The sequence below is a fragment of the Mastigoproctus giganteus genome, chromosome 14 (assembly GCF_048544385.1).
Source record: "Mastigoproctus giganteus isolate SK-2022 chromosome 14, ASM4854438v1, whole genome shotgun sequence".
Lineage (NCBI taxonomy): Eukaryota > Metazoa > Arthropoda > Arachnida > Uropygi > Thelyphonidae > Mastigoproctus > Mastigoproctus giganteus.
The window spans coordinates 79,297,793-79,319,319 of record NC_143588.1 but is presented as its reverse complement, the minus strand read 5'-3'; the positions used below and the strand labels follow the sequence as shown (position 1 = coordinate 79,319,319).

The 21,527-nt window shown below is 36.5% G+C and overlaps 1 protein-coding gene across 3 annotated transcripts in view; it reads left to right on the top strand.

Moving 5' to 3' along the window:
• The first annotated feature begins 497 nt into the window (after positions 1–497).
• Positions 498–21,527, top strand: part of PRL-1 (protein-tyrosine phosphatase 4A family member PRL-1) — a 71,080-nt gene continuing 50,050 nt past the window's right edge. For 2 of the 3 annotated variants that reach the window (XM_090388827.1, XM_090388825.1), the window contains exons 1-3: positions 498–647; positions 1,660–1,804; positions 19,242–19,833. In XM_090388827.1, coding sequence (XP_090244953.1) covers positions 19,717–19,833 — 117 coding nt within the window. In that variant the 5' untranslated portion in view covers positions 498–647; positions 1,660–1,804; positions 19,242–19,716. The remainder of the gene's footprint in view (positions 648–1,659; positions 1,805–19,241; positions 19,834–21,527) is intronic. The other variant, XM_090388826.1, reaches the window with a different exon arrangement.

Genomic DNA, 21,527 nt, shown 5'->3' with positions numbered 1-21,527 from the left:
GATATTATTCTTAATTGCTTATTTCTCCCAATTCTTATTAAAAATTAAATTAATTTCGTTAACAATTAGAGTGAGTATGAAAGGTTTCCGAGTTACCAAATTCCAGAATGAATTTTCAGCTACAGTAACAATAAACTACAAGGATGAACTTTTTATAAAACAAAGAAGCATGAATTTTGTTGGTATACCTCATGTGGGGGAAAAAATGACCGATTAAATGAAGGCATGATTTTTGGACTCTGACTTACCTATTTTGTAACCATTATAATTTACAGTGAACATCCGCTATAAATGGATTTTTTTTTTTTTTGTAAGCATTACTTTGAATAACATATTAAATAAACAAAATGAGCGAAGAACATAATAGAAAGGAAATCTGGTAGCGCATACAGTATTTTATCCATGATCAGATGGTGACCACCTGTCAAATAGGCTGCTACCGAGGCTAAATACCAACAGGCAACACACTAATTCTATATCTACCTTACAACACACCCTGACGTCAGACACGGCGACCATTTCGGTCTCGTTGGTAGTTAGGAGGAGCTTCTACCATTTGTGTCGAGCGTAGTATCGTTCGAAATCGTGTGAGTGTGTGCGCTGGATTTTCCCAATACCTTTTTTCTTCAATGAGTAGCGAAAAATCAGTAAGTAAACTTCCCTTTACATTAGCCATTATGAAAATGTGTAAACCCAATTTCTACTACCTTGAAACTATAGACGACGTTCTCCGTTCTTTATCAGTCTTCCATTTCGAGGTCGCTGTATCCTGAACGAGAAAGTTGTTGTTTCCTGACTTAGAAATGAACTTTAATTCAGATAAATTGGTTTTAATTTTTAAATATTTATTCACGCAGCATGAATATGAAGTGAATTATTGTTGTGTAGCGCAATTATAAATGGCAGGTTTTGTTTCATTAGCCTATAAAGCTTATTATTGAATGAGTAATAGCGTATACTGTATATCTTCCATAAGTGTAGTCATATGAACATTTAAGCTATTCGCGACTTAAAACTGAAAAACTTATCCATTATTAGCTTCACGGCAACGTTGGATTTGTTTGCAGGTCAGGTTGTTTAAAATATGTGAGAATGGCAGGAAAAGTGTCCAATATGAAAGTAACAAAGGCATGAAAAAAAAAAAAAAACCTTGTAGCAAAAAGCAATTGAAAATATTAAAAAATATTTTTGTTCTGTATAAGACTAATATGATTATCTAAATTCTTCCTGATAATAAATAGGAAGATAATTCCTGTGATACAATTGTTTGAATCCTTTCTTTTAGCTGGATATTTTCTAAGAAATTTTTTTATAATAATAATTTTAGAGGGTAAACATGGAAATATTGTACCACATTAAATTTAGTTGGATATGTAGTCTAGCTGACAAAAGCGCATAAACTGTACCAAACAAATAGAACAAAATTCTCATAATTCTTCACTCATTTTCCTTACACAGGTATATTAAAACTCATTACCTTTTTTTTTTTTTTTTTTTTTTTGTAGGCTCATTTAAAAATGCCCTGAAAGACCTTGCTGGTGAAAAAATTAGACAGGAATTTTCTTTCTTGGATTTATATTACCATGATTTAATAATTAATGTAAACTGAGCCTTATAAAAGAGGCAAGAAAACATTGACTGGTTCTTTTCCTTTACCAGTAGGTAGATGGCCAAAGGGCAGAAAAGAAATTAAAGGATATGTCAGAGAGAGAAACCTCTGTTTTGAACATAGGGTTCCCTCATCTGTTGTAAATATGATGGTCAGCCCTTTTTTGATGCTCAAGAAATTCAAAATCTCTAGAAGGTATTTATTCTTATTCAGTACTAACTGATTTTAATGTGGATAGCTAAACTTTATTATAGGTATGGGAAGATATAATTGTTAAAGAATGCCATATAAAGGTGAATATTTGTAAAACATGACAGAACATCAGAACTTTACAAAATATAAATGTGGAATACCAGAGCTGTCAATATGTTGTTAGTAGCGAGCAGGAAACTTCATTTAAAAGAATCCGATTACATTGAGTGTTTTGCGTGTATGTGATGTTTTTAAATTAAACAAGACTTTTTTTTTTTTTCTTTTTGTTTTTTATGAGAACCGCAAAAAAATGAAAGTTATTAGAACCTATAGTGCTTATTACTATGAATGTGTTGAAGGTTGAGAAGATGAATGAAGATACTTGACATTAGACTGAATTTCTGTAGATTGTAATTTTTCAGATATATGTGTGAGGGAAAGATTGTTGCAGAAAATGAAAGTTGAAGGAATAAATGAGAAATTAGAAAACTTGGTTCTGTGAGTTGGACAGTAAAAGGATGCTGACTTGTTGTGGCACTAGTCAGACTGGTTTGGAAGAGAAAGGGACAATTCAGAAGAACAGTGCCTATGGAAGTATCTATTGAAAAGGCATGCAGCAGAAACAGAATGTCTCTGAGAGAGAGTGAGTACAAGCATTTGTCAGAGATGGGGCATTAATTAACCTAACTATCCTCTTTTGGAGTCTAGAAGTCTAAGAGAGGTTATGGGAGAAATATTCCATGGTAGAGTGGACTTGAGATTTATACAGAGTAAATTTAGAAGAAATGTAACACTGGGAGTGAAAGAGGAAACCCAATTTATTAGATGCAGAGGAAGAAATATATGTGATATGCTTATGACAAGAGACATTAGAAGTCAGGGTAGATATATATGTGATCTTGTTTAGAGATCTGAGTGTATCGAAGATGAGCATAGGCATAAAAGATTTTGTGAGATGTAAGACAGGACTGAGTTTTAATGCTCCAATGAAGAATGATCTGGATCAACATTTAAGGAATTAGTAGTGAATATTCAAGAAGTTGAAGCTATTTGTAAAGGTCATAGTTTCCCAAACTGGAAGGTGCAATGTGCCATCATCAGATTTGCTGATGATGGCACATTGCATCTGCATCTCGACCAAGGAAAAGATTGGGAGAATGAATTGAACCTTAGGGAACACCAGCATTAGTGGAGGAATTAGATGATAGAGAGCCAGTTACCATCACTTGCAGTGAGCGGTTCAAGAGAAAATTGGATACCCACTTTTCCATTGGATTTGTTCATAGATAGGTAATGGAAGCCAACATGTCATCAGTAAATCGACACCGACAGAAACCATATTAGTGATCATTGATCAGATTAAAGGTGTCAAGGTAGTTTAGGAGTTGGCAGATAATGGATTTCTCCATTACTTTAGAAAGAGAAGTGCAATGGGATGATAATTGGATGGGAGGGATATGTCACATTTTTCAGGAACTGGTTGGATATTAGCAAATTTCCATGCAGAAAGAAAAACACCAGTGTAATAAGAATGTGTAAAATTGTGATACAGAACAGGTGTAAGCCCAGAGTACAGGTTTTGAGAACAAGTGAAGAAATACCATCAGAACCTGGAGCTTTCTTGGAATCACATTTGTTCAGAATTTTTCTGATATCCTTTTGATTGATGACCACTGGAGTCTACTGGCAGTGAAGGAGGTTGTTTACCAAAGTTATCAGTACAAGAGTTGGAAGAAAAGTAGAATTATCAGTTTTATTTTTAGCTGAGGTGGCAGTAGAACCATCAAGTTTTACAGGAGGTGGGAGTACAGGTGGACAAGAGTTGCAACTAATAGATTTGGCAAGAGACCAGCGCTTGACTACCGTTTAGATGAAAAGCAGATTTCTACTTGTAGCCTGTTTGAAATCTAGTTTGGACTGATTTTTTACAAAGAAAGTTTTTACAGTTGGTGTAGGCAGAAAATGTATCTGGAGATTTGGATGTAAGCCAATTACAATATGCAACATTATCTTGAACAACTTTAGCACGTTTATTAGAAAATCAAGGTTTAGATAAAGGATGAGATTTTAAGGTGGAGTGTGGAATAAAGAGTTTCATCCCTATAAGAATAATTTCACTGACACATCTGAGCAGACATTGACATCAGAAGATTTTAAACAGTAATCCAACCAAGAAAAATAAGAAATGTCACAGATCAGATCATCCCATTTTGCATTCTTGTAGTTCCAAACAATACGAGGTTGAGAAAGGCTCCATTGGAGAAGAAACCATCACCAAGTTGTGATCTGAGGTGTCTAGAGGACCACACCTTGACTGTGTTCTTGGAAGGGTTGTTTTTGAGAAAAAGATCAAGCATGTTGGCTGTTTGGTTAGGATCGTACGATGTTCTCGTAGGTAGATGAACAATCTGTGTGAGGTCATTAGTAATTGCAAAAGCCTCAGCATCTTTACCAGCTGGGTCCTTGTGACTAGAAAAGTGAAGCCAGCTGGGGTTGTGAACATTAAAATCGCGAAGGAAAATTACCCCACTGTTAGGAAAGTTACACCTAAGAAAGAAAGTCGGGCTTGAAAAAGACGAAATCAGTGTTCCATGTTGATAGTTGAATTGGGAGGTCAGTAGATGAATTTGACACAATGAGGTAGAGATTTTAAGCTGGAGGTACTTCCTTCTATGTACCAAAACAGTTTAAAAAAAAAAAATTGTATAAGCTTGCCTGATTCTGAATAGTTATGTAGCTTTGGCTATTTGAATTTTAAAAAATTTATATTGAGTTTCGAATAAAAAAAAATTAAAGTAACAAGAACCATACTGAGTAACATGTTTTCATACTGGATACATGTCCACTTGTTCTTATTTATTATTTTTTCCATTCAAAACTCCTGAGTAATGTTTGAAATGCAAACAGCCATAGCTCTGTAACCATTCAAAATTACACACAATGCTTGTATGAACAATTTTGCATGTTTTGTTATTTAGAACTTCCCTTATGATTTTGCTGGTGTAATTTTTAAATACCTTGTGTCTGTGTGAAATAATATCCATTAATGAAAATATCCAAAAAAAAAAAAATGGTTGAAAAAAGTTTACATCATGAAAAAAAAAAATTTTTTTTTTCACTAATCTTTCTATGATTGCATACCTTTTCTGGAAAAGAATATACAGTACTTATTAATAATTTTAATCTTATGTGACATAAAAAGCAAATTTAAGATTTTTTGCTGTATGATCCAAAACAAAAATAATCAAACCTAAAGTATGGTGGGTACACGTGATCAATGAATTTCGAAAATATTTCTAAACATTGGGATTCTCTCTCTCTCTCTCTCTCTCTCTCTCTCTCTCTCTCTCTCTCTCTCTCTCTCTCTCTCTCTCTCTCTCTGTGTGTGTGTGTCAGTGGTTTAGAACGTCAAAGATAAAACAACTTGGCTTGAATTATAAGAGTAGTATTTCAGTTTGCCAGTTTTAATACAATAGAATAGCGATTATCTGAAGTGCCAATTAACTGAATCACTGCAGCCAACGAATGTGGACTTAGTCTTTGCATAACCCCAGTTGCTCACAGCTGGCGAGTATGGGCTTGGCACACCCAGGGTCCTGAGCTGGATATCATTATTCTTTTTCTTGGCAATTCCCTTGTTTTTCTTTCTCTCTCAGGATAACTCAAAATTTTTTTTTTTTTTTTTTTTTTTTTTTGGCTGGTGCAGCATAAGCCTCAGGCTTCCCTGTACTACATGGCTAATAATAATAAACCTTCTCCACTCACTAAGTCATCCCACATGATTTTTTTTTTTTTTTTTTTTTTTCAAGCCAATTCTAATTTTCACAGATACAAAAAAATTTTAAATGTTTAAGTAAACAAAAACACCTTACAATGGCAGACAAAGTAGAAATAATTTGTTGAAAAGGGGAGAATCTAGAAAGAAAATCACCAAAAGATGGTGTTGGGTTGGCCACAATTTCTGACGTTAAAAAGAACAAGTGAGTCAATTCCTCGGTTAATTTTTTTATTAGAAGGTGAAGATGGTAGCTTTAGCAGAAAAACACTGAGGGGCTGACAAATCAAAGTAGAAGGAACAATATACAAATGTTTGTGTAAAAAAGATCATAGTGTACAATATAGTCAGGTGGTTTCCCACAACTCCAAAATCATTGCTCTTGTGTTGAATGCAGTACCCTGTAAAGGCCAGATAGTGTGAGTGAAATGTGGTTTGTGTGGTGGCACAGTGGTTAGGATCAGGTGCCATGTGTACTGTGATGAAATGCAGAACTACTGGAAAAGCCAGGAAAAAGTGTAGTGCCTGGTTTATATAGTATTGTGTTGTTCTATTGTTATGTCTCTGGCTGATTGACCATGGGATGTTGCCTGCCACCACCCCTGGGAGGTGAACCAGGATGACCATCATACTCTGACTGGTCTCAAGGTTGCTTGAGCTCTGGAAGGAAACCAAGTAAAAAAGGAAAGAGTGGGGAAGATAGTACAAATGGTGGAGTCAAAGAAGGCATCCTCCAGTAGATATAAGAGGTGGGAAGGGAGAGGTAGGAATCACCCCTGGGAAAGAAAGACAGCTTACAGAACAAGGGAGGTCTGCAAAGGTGAGCACCAGATTTGTATCCCACATCTGGCAAGCCTGATGTTATCTGCACTTGGCAAAACAGGAAACCATGACAGGTCAACAGATTCTGTGCCCCGAAGAGCAATTCTGCAGAGTTCTCATTTCCAGTTAACCAGGAAGGTGGGTGTAAATCCATTGGTAAGGTGATGTTGTAGCAGAATCTTAGGTTGTGGAGAAAATTCCAAGGTAGGGCAATGTGGCCTGTGCTGCAGTTGCTGTTTTTTTTTTTTTTTTATATATATAACTTTTCTAGTTAAAAAAAAAAAAACTTTTTAAAGTTTCTAGATAGAAAAAAACCTGTGTCAATGCTGCCTATGGAAATATGTAGGGTTCTTTGTAGTGCTGCTCACCTATGATGAAAAAATTTTCATCTCCATGTGAAAGAGAGTAGAGGTTCGCCAGCATGATGCTTCTGAAAGGATGGTAATTTTCAGTATTAGAGCATGTTCCCAGGCCTCGGGGATACCACAAACACAGGATGGACTTGGTTGAGGCCCAGGTCGGCAAGCCTCTGGTTTGGTGAGCCATGTCCCGTAAGAAGATAAGTGGCATAGAGACCTGGTGAAAACCAAGGGGGTGGTTACAAGAAGGTGATGGTGACTTTGGGAATGAATCTCTTTGTAACCAACCCTTTAGGTTGGTTACAAAGAGATTTAGGGGTGGTATTCCAGTTGTCGTGCCAAGTTTCATTGAGGTGAGTATACATCTTTTGTTTCCAATTATTGGTTGGGTCCGGCGTTGAAGTTGAGTATTGTTGCCAGAAGAGATTTCCTGAAGCAGTAACAAACCTCCTGGCAATAGCTTCGAGGTCGAGTGGCATGGCACGGCACCATGCCAGTACTTGAAGGGCAGGTGTGCTAATGGTGCAGCAAGCTTGGGTAATGGTAAGTAAATGTGCTGCTGGATGGAATGAAGATTCCTATTGTTTCTGTATAGGGTTACGTTGTTCATCTGGCCTCTTAGCCTAGGGGCCTGTGTGAACACCACTGACCCCTATTTACCATGCCAGACATGGGGAGCCGGGCCAGGACATAGGGAGATAATGTGCCGGCTAGGCATCCCTGAGAGTCACCTAAGCTTTCTGGAGAAGCCGAAGTAAAATAAATGTCAAGTGTGAGTGAGGGAGATAGTTTAAGAGGGGAGTAAAGCAGGTAGGAAAAGAAGAGGAAGGAGGAAAGCATCCTCCAGCTGATTAAGGTAGGGAGAAAATGGCAAGTTGGAATACCAAGGTGAATAACTTGGTATTCCAACCAGATGAATCCATTATTCATTAAAAACTTGAAGGCATTATTTACTGGTTATGGAGCAGTTTCATCCCTCATTACCGTATGTAACTTTTTACCAACCTTGTGCTGAATGGTGAATAAGTGTGTAGAATAATGAGCAGCCAGGCTGATGTGTTGGGGAGGGAGGGACTTCTGATTGGAAGCAACTTTTGTTATGTGTATTCATAATCCTTACTACTGGGCTGAATTATTACTAACACAACTAGTAATTAGCTTTGGATATTCTTTGTAAGAAGTCATGAATAATGACTTCTGTTAACAGTAGAAGGAAGGGATTGAGTCACATTTGGTCCCCTTATTGATGGCTTAAAACTGTTGATGATCCTGTTGTTGCTGAAAAACTGAATAGGTATTTTGAATCTACATTCACACATGAATTCTTTAGAGAAGGGAATGCCAGAAGTTTATCAAACTCTAACAGGGAACTAAATTTTGTGATAACTGAGAAGAAAGTAGAAGAGAAATGTTGAAGCTAAACATAAAAAAAATTAAAGCGTGTGTACCCTGTATGCATGAAATATGTTTTATGTGAAAACATCCTTGGCTTGGAAGAGGTTAGCGAAATCCATTTGTAGAATAGTATGGTTGTGACGTTTTATGCTCGTGCACACTACTTACGCTACTGAATCAACTGAGTTAGCATCATTTCCATTACACTTCTGTTACATTCTGTTGTTAGGTGCTGCTATAGATGTTTTCACATCAAAAGGGCACCTGAGGTAGTGGTATCTATCCAGTTATATTAAGGGAGGCAGCAAAGAAGGTAAGCAAATCCTTAGCCATAATTATGACAGCATTTTTGGATTTGGGGAAGGTCCCTATGGACTGCAAATGTATCCCTAATTCATAAAGGGAGATCAAAAGGTGACATGAGTAATTACAGATCTGTTAGCTTAACATCTGTTCCAGGAAAAATAAAGTCAGTTAAAGAAATAATGCGGGGACCATCTGGACAGGAATGCAATTACACTGCAGTCACAGCATGGATTTGCTAAGGGGCAGTCTCTTGTCTAACCAACTGACAGGTTATTATGATGCAGTGACCAAGAAACTGAATGCAAAAAATAATTTTGATATATACAGTACTTGGATTTTGGGTAGGCTTTTGATACTGTTGCACATTAAAAAAAAACTTCTGTATAAACTGGAGCAATGTGGCATTAAGGGCACTTTACTGCTATGGATAAAGAGATGGTTAAGTGGAAGAGGACAAGGTGGTGTTCAATGGGCACTGCTTTTCATGTTATCAGTGGAGGCCCCCAGTGTTCAGTGCTGAGCCCGCTGTTGTCAAATATTAATGAAGGTATATCAGGCTTAATGTCAAAGTTCGCTGATGATACCAAGGTTGGCAGGGTGATTGACGACAGTAATCAGGTAGAGCTACTGCGACAAGATCTAGGAAAATTGGGTCATGAGCTGAGAAAGGGCAATTGAAGTTTAAAATTGACAAATGCAAGGTGCTGCGTATGGATTGTGGTAATCTCAGAGTAACTTATCAACTGTGTGATACTACACTTGGGGTAATGGAAAATGAAAAAGATCTGGAGTAATTGTTAGTCAGATAAGAAATTCTCTGAGCAGTGCAGACCTGCTGCCAGGTCAGCTCATATGGTTTTGTCAGTGATATACAGAAACTTTGCTAACAGGAGTAAGGAGGTGTTATCCCTTTGTACAAGGCCATGGTTATTTTACATTTTGAATATTGTATACAGGACTGGATGCCTCACTTTAGGAAGGATGTAGATTTGCTGGAATGGGTGCATAGAAGGGCAGCCAGATTGTTAAAAGGAAAAAAAGTGTGCTCTTACCTAGAAAGGCTTTAGTTCTGCAAATTGCAGCTTCTGAGGCTTCTTGCATCATTTGTTACTACTGAATCAAACAACACTAAAAAAGTGTTTTTAGTGAATTTTCTTGTTATGTGCTAATAATGTGAACTGAATCAATCTTTTTATACTTATTGATAGGAAAAAATTCAATTGAAAGAACCTCTACATCATTTAATATTTAAATTTCTTGTAAATCTTTACTTTTTTTAATGTGGTTTGAAATAATAATAGTGTTTTATAATGTTGCTCTTGAAAATTAGCTTTTTGTCTAGAAATACTATATTTATTTTTACTCTAATGGATTGCAATGCAGATATTCTTCAATATAAATGTTTCTTCAAAATGTATGGGTCTGATAAGCATATCTTGTAAATCAATATCTTTGTTTGACGTATGTGAAATTCTAGCACATTTTCTATCAGCCTTGAGTTACGTATGGCAATACTTTTTCCTGATAATGTTTCTGAATAGAACACCTGTTATGAAGTTAAAAGAATGAGATCTGCAACTGCAAAAAAATAAATTTAAATTGGAGGATAATAGTCGTCATCCATAAACGCATGCAACTACTGAAGGAGTAACGGCTCTGTTTAACTTAACATCAGAAAATTTTAATGTAAACCAATATCATTAATGAAAACTAAATGATGCACAGAATCCTGAGGGACTTATTTGTAATTTTGCTTTCATTAATAGCACGCTCCTTTAAGCATTGTATTCTACCACTTAACCATCTCTATTTACTCCGTCATCCTGTCCTTCGATGTAGACTACACCTTAAGGAAAATTTTCATTTTTCCTCTCCCAGAAGTCATTTTTATTATCTGTATTTTCATAGATCACTCTTGACCCCACTTTCCTATGTATGTGAGAGATGATTGCACATATCTTCTCTGTTAGCTGAACTCAGCCTTCTCTTCCCTTCCATTAAAGTACAGTCTTGTGTGAATGTATATGGAAAAAAAAATTTCAGCTTATCAGCCACCTTCTGAACTGCCTACACTGCTCCCCTGTAGTGTGACAGTATAGTTTATTCCTTTCCTTTTGATGTTCACATGTGTAGAGAACTTTTTATTCTTAGGCCTCTTGCAAAATTCCTTTCATAATCTGCCTTAGCCTGCCCCACTCTCTAAGCAACCTGATTAAGAACTACTTTATACATTACACATTGAATAGAGTATCATGATAATTTGTAGGTATCCAAAGCAGCCACCTTTTCTGGTGTTAGTTTCATCAATTTTTTTTTTTTTTTTTTTAGTCATCTGTTTTGTTTTAACTTTATGCCATATCTTTTTAAGGTATAAAAAACAGTGATTACATCTAGCTATTTTCTGAAACATTTTCAATTTAGCATGTGCATTCAGAATTTCTGATGAGCCCTTTGAATTTAAATTTTACTCAAATGGTATACAAGGCCAGCCTAAACTATCAGATTAGATTTATATTATATACATTTTTTATCTCTTCATTTAAAACAAAGAATATATATATATATATATTCTTTGATTATCATCACTTTTTTTTTTTTTTTTTTTTTTTGCCAGTCACAGAAGTGTGTTCGTGTTCTTTTCTGTGATTGGCAAAAAAAAAATAATAAATGCTCATTTTTTGGAAGTTATATGAAATACTTAATGTGGCCTTGACATATACTGTTATCAACTTTTTTTTTATGAATTCTCCTGCAGTCTGGAAGTATATTTATCTAGGATTTTGTGTAACCTGTGCTTTCTTACATTTGATTTTATGACTTGTTTCTTTTCTTTCTGTTTGTTTTATTAATTTCTGTATTTAAAATTTTTTTTTTATTTTTATTTCTTTTGTAGCTCTTCACATTCAAAAAAAAAATGTTAATTAAAGGTTATTCTTTTAAGCTGAACTTAATAAAAAAAAAAAAAAAAACTCAGTGTTCCAACAGTTTTTATCTCTTTTTTACAACTAGGTTCCTAAAGGAGGATTACACAAGCAATGATTACAGCATAGTGATAGTAGTTATAATTCAAGACAAGAGGATACTGTAGGGACTTATAAGAGCTATATAAAAACCAAAAGAAGGGAGAGGGTCTCCCAGGTGCAGAGTTCAAATGGGTTTCTGTTATGTGAGCTGGGGTTGAAGGGGCTAAATATTCATGCAATGTGCAAAATAAGTTGGCCACAATGGCAGCTATATACCACAATTTTGACAAGACATGCTAGGCAGCATTTATTACCTTTGTAAGATGCAATTTTTAATTAAACCAAAAGTAATGAATAAATATGTTTGTTGTGGTACATAAAATATATATACAAATCCCTTCATGGCTAAAGAAAGCTATGGGTTTGTTTGCTGGATTACAATATAAGAATCCACTTGATTGTTGTAGATGATTGGAATGTGGATGCAGAGCTGGAACAAGATGCTTTACCAGGTATGAACAACCAAACTTTTTTTACATAATCAAAAGGTAAATGACATAAATCTAAAGTTTAGTGCCAAAAGGTACCAGAGGGGGATATAAAAATTGCATTGACACTTGGTCACACACACACACAATGTTGTGTGCACCACCAAAATAGTAATATGACTACTGCAGGATGCCTGAAGGAGTGTAAAAATAATGGAAGGGGGGAGGAAACTCACTATGCATTGTGTGCTCTGGCAAACACCCCCATCTCTTCCATCATGCAGTATGGTTGATATATTTTGAGGTTATGATGAACATAATGGCGAGATCCAATCTTACATTTCGAGATCTAAAATGGTGTTTGCAGGCCAGTCACCAATTGGTAACTCTCTAAGAGGTTTCCACATCAGCTAATGTATAATCTCGCTGCCTTTACTCTGCCAGGTAGTGACTGGAAGGAGCATTGTTGGGGCCACAATATGTCAAGGAGCTGGGTATATTCTTGCCATGTGTACACCAAATCCAAAAACTTCATACAACATGGCCTTCCCTCCTTTCCTTACTACTGAATACATCATGAATAGTCAAACTAATAGAACAAATTTATCTGCAAAAAGGTCTAAACCTCCCAAACACTTCCTTATTCATTTCACATATGTACATGGTCTCGGTTCCAATCTCAATTATGTCCATTTCCACTTAGTCTTCTAAATTAGTCTTAGTCTTCCCCACATCGAGAATTTCTTTGTAATAAGTGTGATTTTATGCAGTAAAGATATAAAAATTGAATAAATCTTTACTTTAGCGTTGCGCTGTTACAGCAACATTAACAGCTCCGACCTGTGACTGAACCTGTGATTTTCTCACACATTGTGTGTTTGTCTTTATGTTGGACACTTCACGACGTTTTTAATTTCTCTTTTCTCGTCTCTGCTGGGAATTTAAACTGGCTATTTGGTGGTTGTGTAATTACATCCCTCCCCATGTGCTTAAGAGATTTGCCATATTGTGGTAAGCAGCAATTAAAAAATGTTAACGGTTTTAATTTTTATCTCTTGCGCTGATAGCAGCGATATTTTCGTCACTGCTCCAAATAAAGTGTCGGGGTTTTATGTCGTGGACATCTTACGCATATTTGGGGATTTTAAATTGCATAACATTGAGACGGACAAATAGAGTGAGCAAGACCTGTGATCCATCTGAACAGGTTGGAATCGTGGTTCAGTCACAGGTTGGAGCTGCAGAGCTCTGAAGCGAATTGCCAAGACAAGAAGGCAGATCACCTCTTGTTTTGATGCTTAGACATAAGGTTGTTGTTATTATTATACAGTTGTAGCTCTGTGCTTAGGAAGAGCTGGGTTTATCAAACTCTTCTTGTATAACTTTACTATAAAGATAACCCAAACCATAATTGTAGTATTATTGCCAAAGCGGCTCACATCTGGTATGGGCTTGGCAAACCCAGGGTCCTGAGCTGGATATCATTATTCTTCTCTTTCTTGGTGATTCCCTTTTACTCTCTCTCTCTCTCTCTCAGGGTAACATGGGATTTTTTTTTTTTTGCTGGTGCAGCATTGGCCTCAGGCTTCCTTGCACCACATGGCTGTAATAATACTTTTTCTGACAGAATCCCAATTATTGGCTGATTCAATTTCTTCTCATCTCAGCTGTCTTGATTATTCACTATACAATTCCTTTCATTTCAAAGGTGGTACTCTGTGCAATCAGATCACTGATCAGAGAGGGGAGGCTTAAATCACTGTTTCAAAAACTCAGTTTTTTACCGGCTAATGGGGGAAACCCTGGGGTCTGCCACAACATCACGAATATCCCCTGCTGTTTTTTACTAATATTTTTTTTTAAGTGAGTTTTATCGAAAACAGCTTTTTACCTGCCAAGTTCAATGAACTTTACTTGAAGTTCAATTTTGAAACTTATGTGTTGGGGTTTGTTTGTTTTTTTGGTTTTTTTTCCAATTTTGATGAAGTTTTTATATTTAGTTCTTTCTTAAATAGTTGAGTTAATTAAAAAAATAATGTTTTGAGTGGAATTTGGGGGACCCAGGTTCCATTTAGCTTTGGGCCTATCTTTAGATGACCCCTAAATTCAATTTTGCCTTGGGCCCTATGAAGGTATAATGGACCACTGTTCTTGTATATAAGTGAGCTCCCATTGACTGGAAATCCTCCTACCCATAGTTTTGGTGAAGATAGTATACGTTCATTCCACCTTCAGTTTGAGAAACCTTGTTCTGCACAAGCAGCTTCAACTTCTCGAATATCCACTACCAATTTCTTCAATGGACACTGCTCTTCTTGGACTAGTGGAGTTCCCCCAGGGTTCGGTGCTGGGCCCATTGTTGTTTTGTGTATTCATCAATGATATTGATGAGGGTATATCACGCTTAATGTCCAGGTTTGCAGATGATATATAAAGGTTGGCAGGGTTGTTAATGACAGTAAAGACAGTATTCTACTCCAACTGGATCTGGATAAGTTGGGAAACTGGGCTGAGAAGTGGCAACTGAAGTTTAACATTGACAAATGCAAAGTACTGCATATGGGTAACAGTAACCCAAGAGAAACGTACCAACTGTGTGGTACTGCACTCAGGGAAGTGGAGAGTGAAAAAGACCTGGGGGTAATTGTGCAGTCAGATATGAAGTTCACTGAGTAGTGCAGAGAGACTGCCATAGCAGGTCATGGAGTCTTGTCAATGATATATAGGAATTTTGCTAGCAGGGACAAGGTGATTATCCTGTTGTACAAGGCAATGGTCAGACAACACCTTGAATACTGTGTACAGGTCTGGAGGCCTCATTTTAGGAAGGATGTAGAGTTGCTAGAAAGAGTACAGAGAAGGGCAACAAGACTGGTGAGAGGAACAAAGGGATGCTCATACAAAATTGTATGATTAAATTCTGCAAACTGCATCACCTGAAGACTAGGCACATGCAAGGTAATCTGATTGAGGAGTATAAGGCCTTGAATGGATTGAGAAAACCTAATGCTAATGGGATTCTTCCTCTTGCTCAGATTAAGAAACTGAGGGGGAATAGATTCAAAGTGAGGAAAGACAGTTGTAGAATTGATGTGCGGAAATTTGCCTTTAGCCAGCAGGTAGTTGATGCTGGAACAGACTCCCATCTCTTATTGCTGAAGTTGATAGCTTAAATAAATTTAAGGCTGAGCTGGACAAGCATTTGGGGTGAATAAATAAGTGAAATGGGAGGGGTTTTTTTTTTTTTTTGACTTTGACTGATGCTGCATGAGTTTGCTTTCTTACATCATATGCCTCTGCTAATTCTAAATGCTGATCTCCAGATAATTCTTCTGTGGGCAAAGATAAGTTCTTGCAAAAGGTGTCTTCTGCTCCTTATCATCAGTAATGCTCAGATTTCTATACAATATCACATATATATTTATTAGGGATTATCCTGACTTCTAGTCTCTCTTGGCATAAGTACATCACAAATATTGTTTCCTTTGCATCTAAAAAGCTTTCCTCCTTTGCTCTCATCATTATTTTTCTTTTTAGAATCTGCCCACCCTATACAAATAAAGTCTGTCGTAGCATGGAATATTGTTCCCACATCTGGGATGACGCCCCTAAAACCTCTTGCAGACTTCTAGAATTCCATTCAAAGGAAGGCAGTTAGGTTAATATTATAATGACTCATTTGACAGAAATGAACATCTCTGACACCATCTCTCCACTCTGTTGTATAGACGTTCTGTTTCTTTTGCATGCCTTTTCTGTAGATATTTTCACGGGCAGTGTTCTTCTGAATCGGCTTCCATAATTCTTACTGTCTCTCTTCCAAACCGGTCTGAACACTTGCTGCAACCAATCAGCATCCTTTTACTGTCCAACTTAACACTAACTGAAAAAACTTATTTTTCCACATTTATTTCTTCAACCTACGTTTTCTGTAACAACCTCCCTTCATATATATTTCCTTAAAATTATAATCTACAGAAATTAAGTCTAATGTCAACAAGTATCTTCTGAACCTTCAGCCTGCATTGTACTAAGTGCTATAGGTTCTGATACCTCTTGTGCTTGGGGTTTCATAAAAAAAACATTAAAATTCTCACTGCCACTTGTATTTGCAAGGGTGAGTTCAATGTGCCACGATTTTTTGAATGTTGAGGAGTAACTCGTTTAATGTGTCTAAAAATAATGGTTAAAGTCTCTAATTCCTGGTGGCTAAAGTGAACATTTACTTTTATGCCGAGCTGTAAATCAGAACAAACTTTAAAATTTTATGAGTAATTTTTCCTTGTACATAAATTAACCTTAACGCAAGCGAAGAACAAATAAAACTGTATACCAAATCTTTAGAGCACATAGTTAACTATAAACAAAAATCAAGAGTTTGTTACAAATAGTGCAGTGTTCAGGCATTGTGCTGACATCAAATAGTTGTTTATTTCAGCTGACCCTTACTTTTACAGGACTCGTTTATTAACCACTTAAGAGTGACCACACGTATGCATTTTGGCAGATTACTTCAGTGCTGTTTGATGCATGTGTGTCAGCAGCATTGAATGTGTTAAGAAACACATAATGGTCCCCTTTAATCAACATATTTGAACTGACATTAAATTCTGTTATCAGTTGTTATTGCTCTAGCCTTCTAGTTGCTTGCCAAACCTCTAATTGTTTAAGTTAGTTAACACAACTCTCTTCCTTCTTTCTCCACTACATGATGCACAAGTTGTTATCAACTATTTCCAAAGATGTTAAATTTTTTTGCAATAAAAAAAAATGCAAGTTGCAATCTCTAGATGCAACTACTAACACATCTACTGGCAGTATTTGCAAAATTTCTCTGAGAATTTGTCCAATACAACTGAGTGGTGGGGCCAACTCTGAAATTTTAAAGCAAACTGGCTGCAATAAATGCTGGCTGCTCGAATGTTCCAATTATCTGAGTCCAGATAAATGGGCTTTTACTGATTTCTGTTTTCCAGTATGTGAAAAATACTTTGAGAGAGATGGAGGGGTGTTATCATTTAGATAACATACGCTCATATTAATAAAATTCTTTATTGCTGCTATGTACGGTACAAGTACTAGAGTCAATAATTCTCATCATGGCCCTGGGTTTTACATTAAGGAAGAAGATGATACGTGTGATTAAATTGGGTAAATGAAAAGTTACATGGGAAATTAGAAGTTATACAAAAATAAAAACATCTAAGAATGAAATTATAATAAATAGGAAAATATAAGGATAAACAGAAACTAACATTGTAACACAATTTGGAAGAATTTATTCCAATTCAACGGATGCAATCCACTCGAGGAGAATGCGGCGATATTTGTAGTTGGTAGCCATTTTCTGCATGTTAATTCCAAGACTGAGCAGTGCCTGAATTTTGGGGAGAGTTTCTTGGTAGGCAGGAAATGATTACAAAGTTTTAGGTGGTTATATTTGAGGATTAGTGTGGGGTCAGACCTCTAGGATGTCGGAGAGTCGTGCCACTGACCGAAATCATAGATGTTCGGAGCGTTTATCACTCCTGTGAACATTTTTACTGTAGCCATTAAATGCCTGCTGTCAATTAACTTTGGGAGTCTGGGTACATTTAGCTGCTCCGCTATGTCAGTTTTTCTCAATTAAGGGAGTTAGCGATGCTTATTTCAGGTGGCCCATTTCAGGTTCCCGTATTCACACGCAAACACTGGTTTTTGAAGTGAGGGCAACGCAGATGCCCAAATTTCAGCAGCATATAAAATAACCGGATAAACAGTGGTTTGAAGATATCTAGTAGTGGTTGCAGCATTGTTGGAATGATTTAAGTGTTGCTTTGCTCTCCAGCATAAGGTGATAAATCACTTCAAGAGGTATTTTGTGTGCTCATCAAATCTCAGCTTCAGATCAAAATAGACACCAAAGTCCTTATGGAAAACTAACCACTGGGGTGAGAGTGCCAGAAACTGATGGTTGAATTATTATTGGTTGCTGTTTCAATGAGTAAATCATTATTGCAGATTTTGAAGGGTTAAGGTTTAACCCAAAGATCTGCAACTAAGTTGAAAAAGCAGTCAAGTTCTCTGCAATTTAAGACATAATTGCCTTTGGGTTTGCAGACGGTGGGATTAAGGTAAGAAACTTTATATCATCGGCATACATTAGAGCACCATCATGAGGATGCTTGAAAGGAATTAGAATGGCTGCGAAAGGGAAGGCCAGAAAGGATGCCACCTGTGGGACTCCTGCAGTGATTTTCCTTCTAAAGTATTAGAAATCAGACAGATCCTGCATTGGTGTTATGTATGTATGGTTTTCATCTTGCACTTTAGGTTGGAAAAATATCTTTCAATGGTAGCTAAAGATTGAACTGGACTTAGTGACATTTTTTGAGTATGCATTCACTAAATTTTAACTTGTTATATGTTAGTATAATGGAATGCTACCTTGAGTGAACATTTGTTTTTCTCTGGCCTTAGTTGCCCTTGTGCCATAAAAATGAAATCACTTGTACTGGAAATGGTGTAATTTGAACAGCATACAAAAAACATTCCTTTCATGTTGCATTCACCTGATTTGGCAGCAAGGAATGTTTTGGCTATTCCCAAAATTAAAAAAGAACATTAAAAGAAAAAACAGTTTGAATTGATTTAACAAATCTAATCAAATACAACAAACTGGCTAAACGCATTCATGAGAGAAGACTTTAAACAGTGTGGCTGCAGAAAAAGATTATACTGAAGGATATTAACAACATAAAATATCTTATTCAATAAAATTAATTTTTATTGGCACCATTCACTGAACTTTTAGATCACACCCTATGTGACTTTTGTATTAAGACATTAAATAATCACATTAAAAATATTGTTTCATACCATAGTTACCTTGTGGTGGTATTAAAAATATTCTACTGTTACTTTATTATTTAATATTCGTATGCTGCATTAATTTTTTTGTCTAGTATTAACAATAAAAGGAGTGGGAAAGGACTAGGGATCATACTATGTATAAAACAGTGTAGCCTTCTGAAAGAAACTTACAGTATATTTTAGCATCTTGACTGTTGTGTGTAAATGCATGTTTTATAGGAAGCACAACTTATTTGTATAAATTTGGGGTTTGTGTACCACTATCATATACCACTATCTTTGTAAGATAGATATATAATGCATCAGTGGAGAATCAATTAATTCAGTATAATTTCATTGTTGTTAACAATAGTTTTTATGCTCTAAATGTAACTGTTTATATGATTTGTAAGTACTTTTGGTTGACCAAAAGGTTGTCACCCTTGGTCAGTCAGAAATAATTGTACAATTCGCTTTTAAAAATTGATTCTTGTATTGCAGGATCCAGAGAAATCAAATTACCTATTGATGGAATTTCTGAAGACAAGTGGGGAGTACTGCAGGGCCCAGCACAAATAAGTCAAATTAGAGAAAAAGGTTAAAGCTGTATATACGTCCACGGTCATTTTGTCAATCCCATTCCCATTGGCTAGTATTCATTTTCATCATTTCCATATGGGGTAAACAGATTGCCTTGCAGAAGACGTCATACTGCATTTATTAAATTGTGAAGGAGGTGCGACAACATAGCAAAGACTGGTGCTTTATCTAGACAAAATTGGTTGTCAGCAGCCTTTACTTTTCTTGCAAGTGACAGCTTTCTGGATCAGGGTGGACTCAAGTGGTAGAGCTTTCTCCTCCTTTTAATATTTTGGCTTTTCTTTCAAAATTTTCCATTAGGTTTTCTGTTCATAGTTAGCAATTTATTACAAAGGTGCCCATTTGAATTAAATCTCCATTGCTGTTCTTTCGAGGAATGACCACCATGAAACAAAAAACAATGCGCCCAGCACCGTCCGAGATTACCTATAAAAACATGCGGTTTCTTATCATGGACCGACCTACTGATGCAACAATCCCTGCCTTCCTTGAGGTAAACTTTGTGTTAATAAATTATTAATTCTGCTTTTGATAAAATAAAGATTTCTTTCAGTTTTGGTTTAGTCTAATTACTTTAATATTTCTAATTATAGATATCATTAACCATTTTGTGATATGATATTAATTGTATGTGAACTAATTTTTTTCATATTTCTACAGTTTGATTCTTCACATCTCAAAAAGAAAACTACCGAAACTATATAGGGTTATCATAATTAAACTGTTCTTAATGTTCTCTAGAGCAATCTGTTTCAGGTAATGCAACAAGTAAATGCAGGAGAGAATGCCATGGAAAAGAAATTGGCAAAAGTGATACTGCAGTTTGTGTTTTGCATCTTTATACCATTGGTTTTTGGCATAAAAGGAAATGTGAGAAGCAGTACTAACAGAAAGCAAACACCTCTTGCATTACCATAGTGCACGGCGCCTCCGTAGCCAGGTAGGCAGGAGCAGCAGTGCGTAGCACACACTTCTTGATTAGACCGGGGTTCGAGCCCGTGCCCCCCAAATACGGAGGAGCCAGAAAGGTCAGGGAATGACCACCGCATATCCCCGGAACAATATGGCCTTAGTTGCTAATGCTCCTAAAAACCAAATAAACAAACAAACTATAGTGCACATTTTATGGTGAACCTTTACTAATGTGATAGTTGCAACTCAGGAATATTGGCATCAAAAGAATACTCAATGAGGGCTATTAACACCTCATGCCTTCCATAATGCGATAAAAGTTAGAGGAAACTGGATGTCTTTTGGTTAAGCCAGGAGGAGGGCAGAAACCAGTCCAACAAATGCAGATGAAAAAATTGCCGCTATAGTAGGAGTGTTTTAGGTGGGATACAGCCCGTTTCCATCTGAATGTAAATTCCAGCGTCCACATGTTGTACACGAGGCCTCATCCTACACTCACTGAAGGTCATAGTATGGTATGGCTTTACAGCATCATTCATAATTGGTATATTATTATTGAATAGATTCATTCTATGAGACCTAGAACTGCTCTGTAATTGGTCAGTGGTATCAGGAGATGTTGGCAAGCAAAATTGTTCCAGACCCTCAACACCAAAAGACTACATAAAAAATTGTTCTGCAGGATGGGATGCCTCACACAGTGCCTACCCATTGTAAGAATTGTTACTGCTGCTTTTCACTGAAAATGTATTAATTAGTAGCTCCTGTCTGACAGCTTGTCCATCCTGCTTGCTTCATGCCCTCCCCTCCATATGACTATTGGGGTGAGATTGGCTGTGAGGTTATCTGAAGGACAGTGTCTACTGGGAAAGTACTGCTATTTTCATAGACCTAAAAGGCTATCATATGCAATGTAAAGAACACCACAAAACACTGATAAATACTCTAACTCAGGTGGAAGGTATTGTATAAAAGTGGTGGTCATTGAACAGTTTGTTAATTTCTTAATAATAACAGTGCTGCTTTTGCCCCTGTTGATAATTTTTGTATTGATTTTTTTGCCATCCTCTTCTGCATGTTATGAAGCACATATATGCTTAATTTCATTATGTTACCAGAACTAGATGACACTCCAAGCAGCTGTGATTAGGGATAGTTTTCCCCTAACATTTTGGAGAGATGAGTTCCTTATACAGCTTTTTGCATGTAATTAGTGCCTCTTATGACGTAGGCGCCTCCGTAGCCAGGTGGGAAGGAGCAGCAGTGCGTAGCACA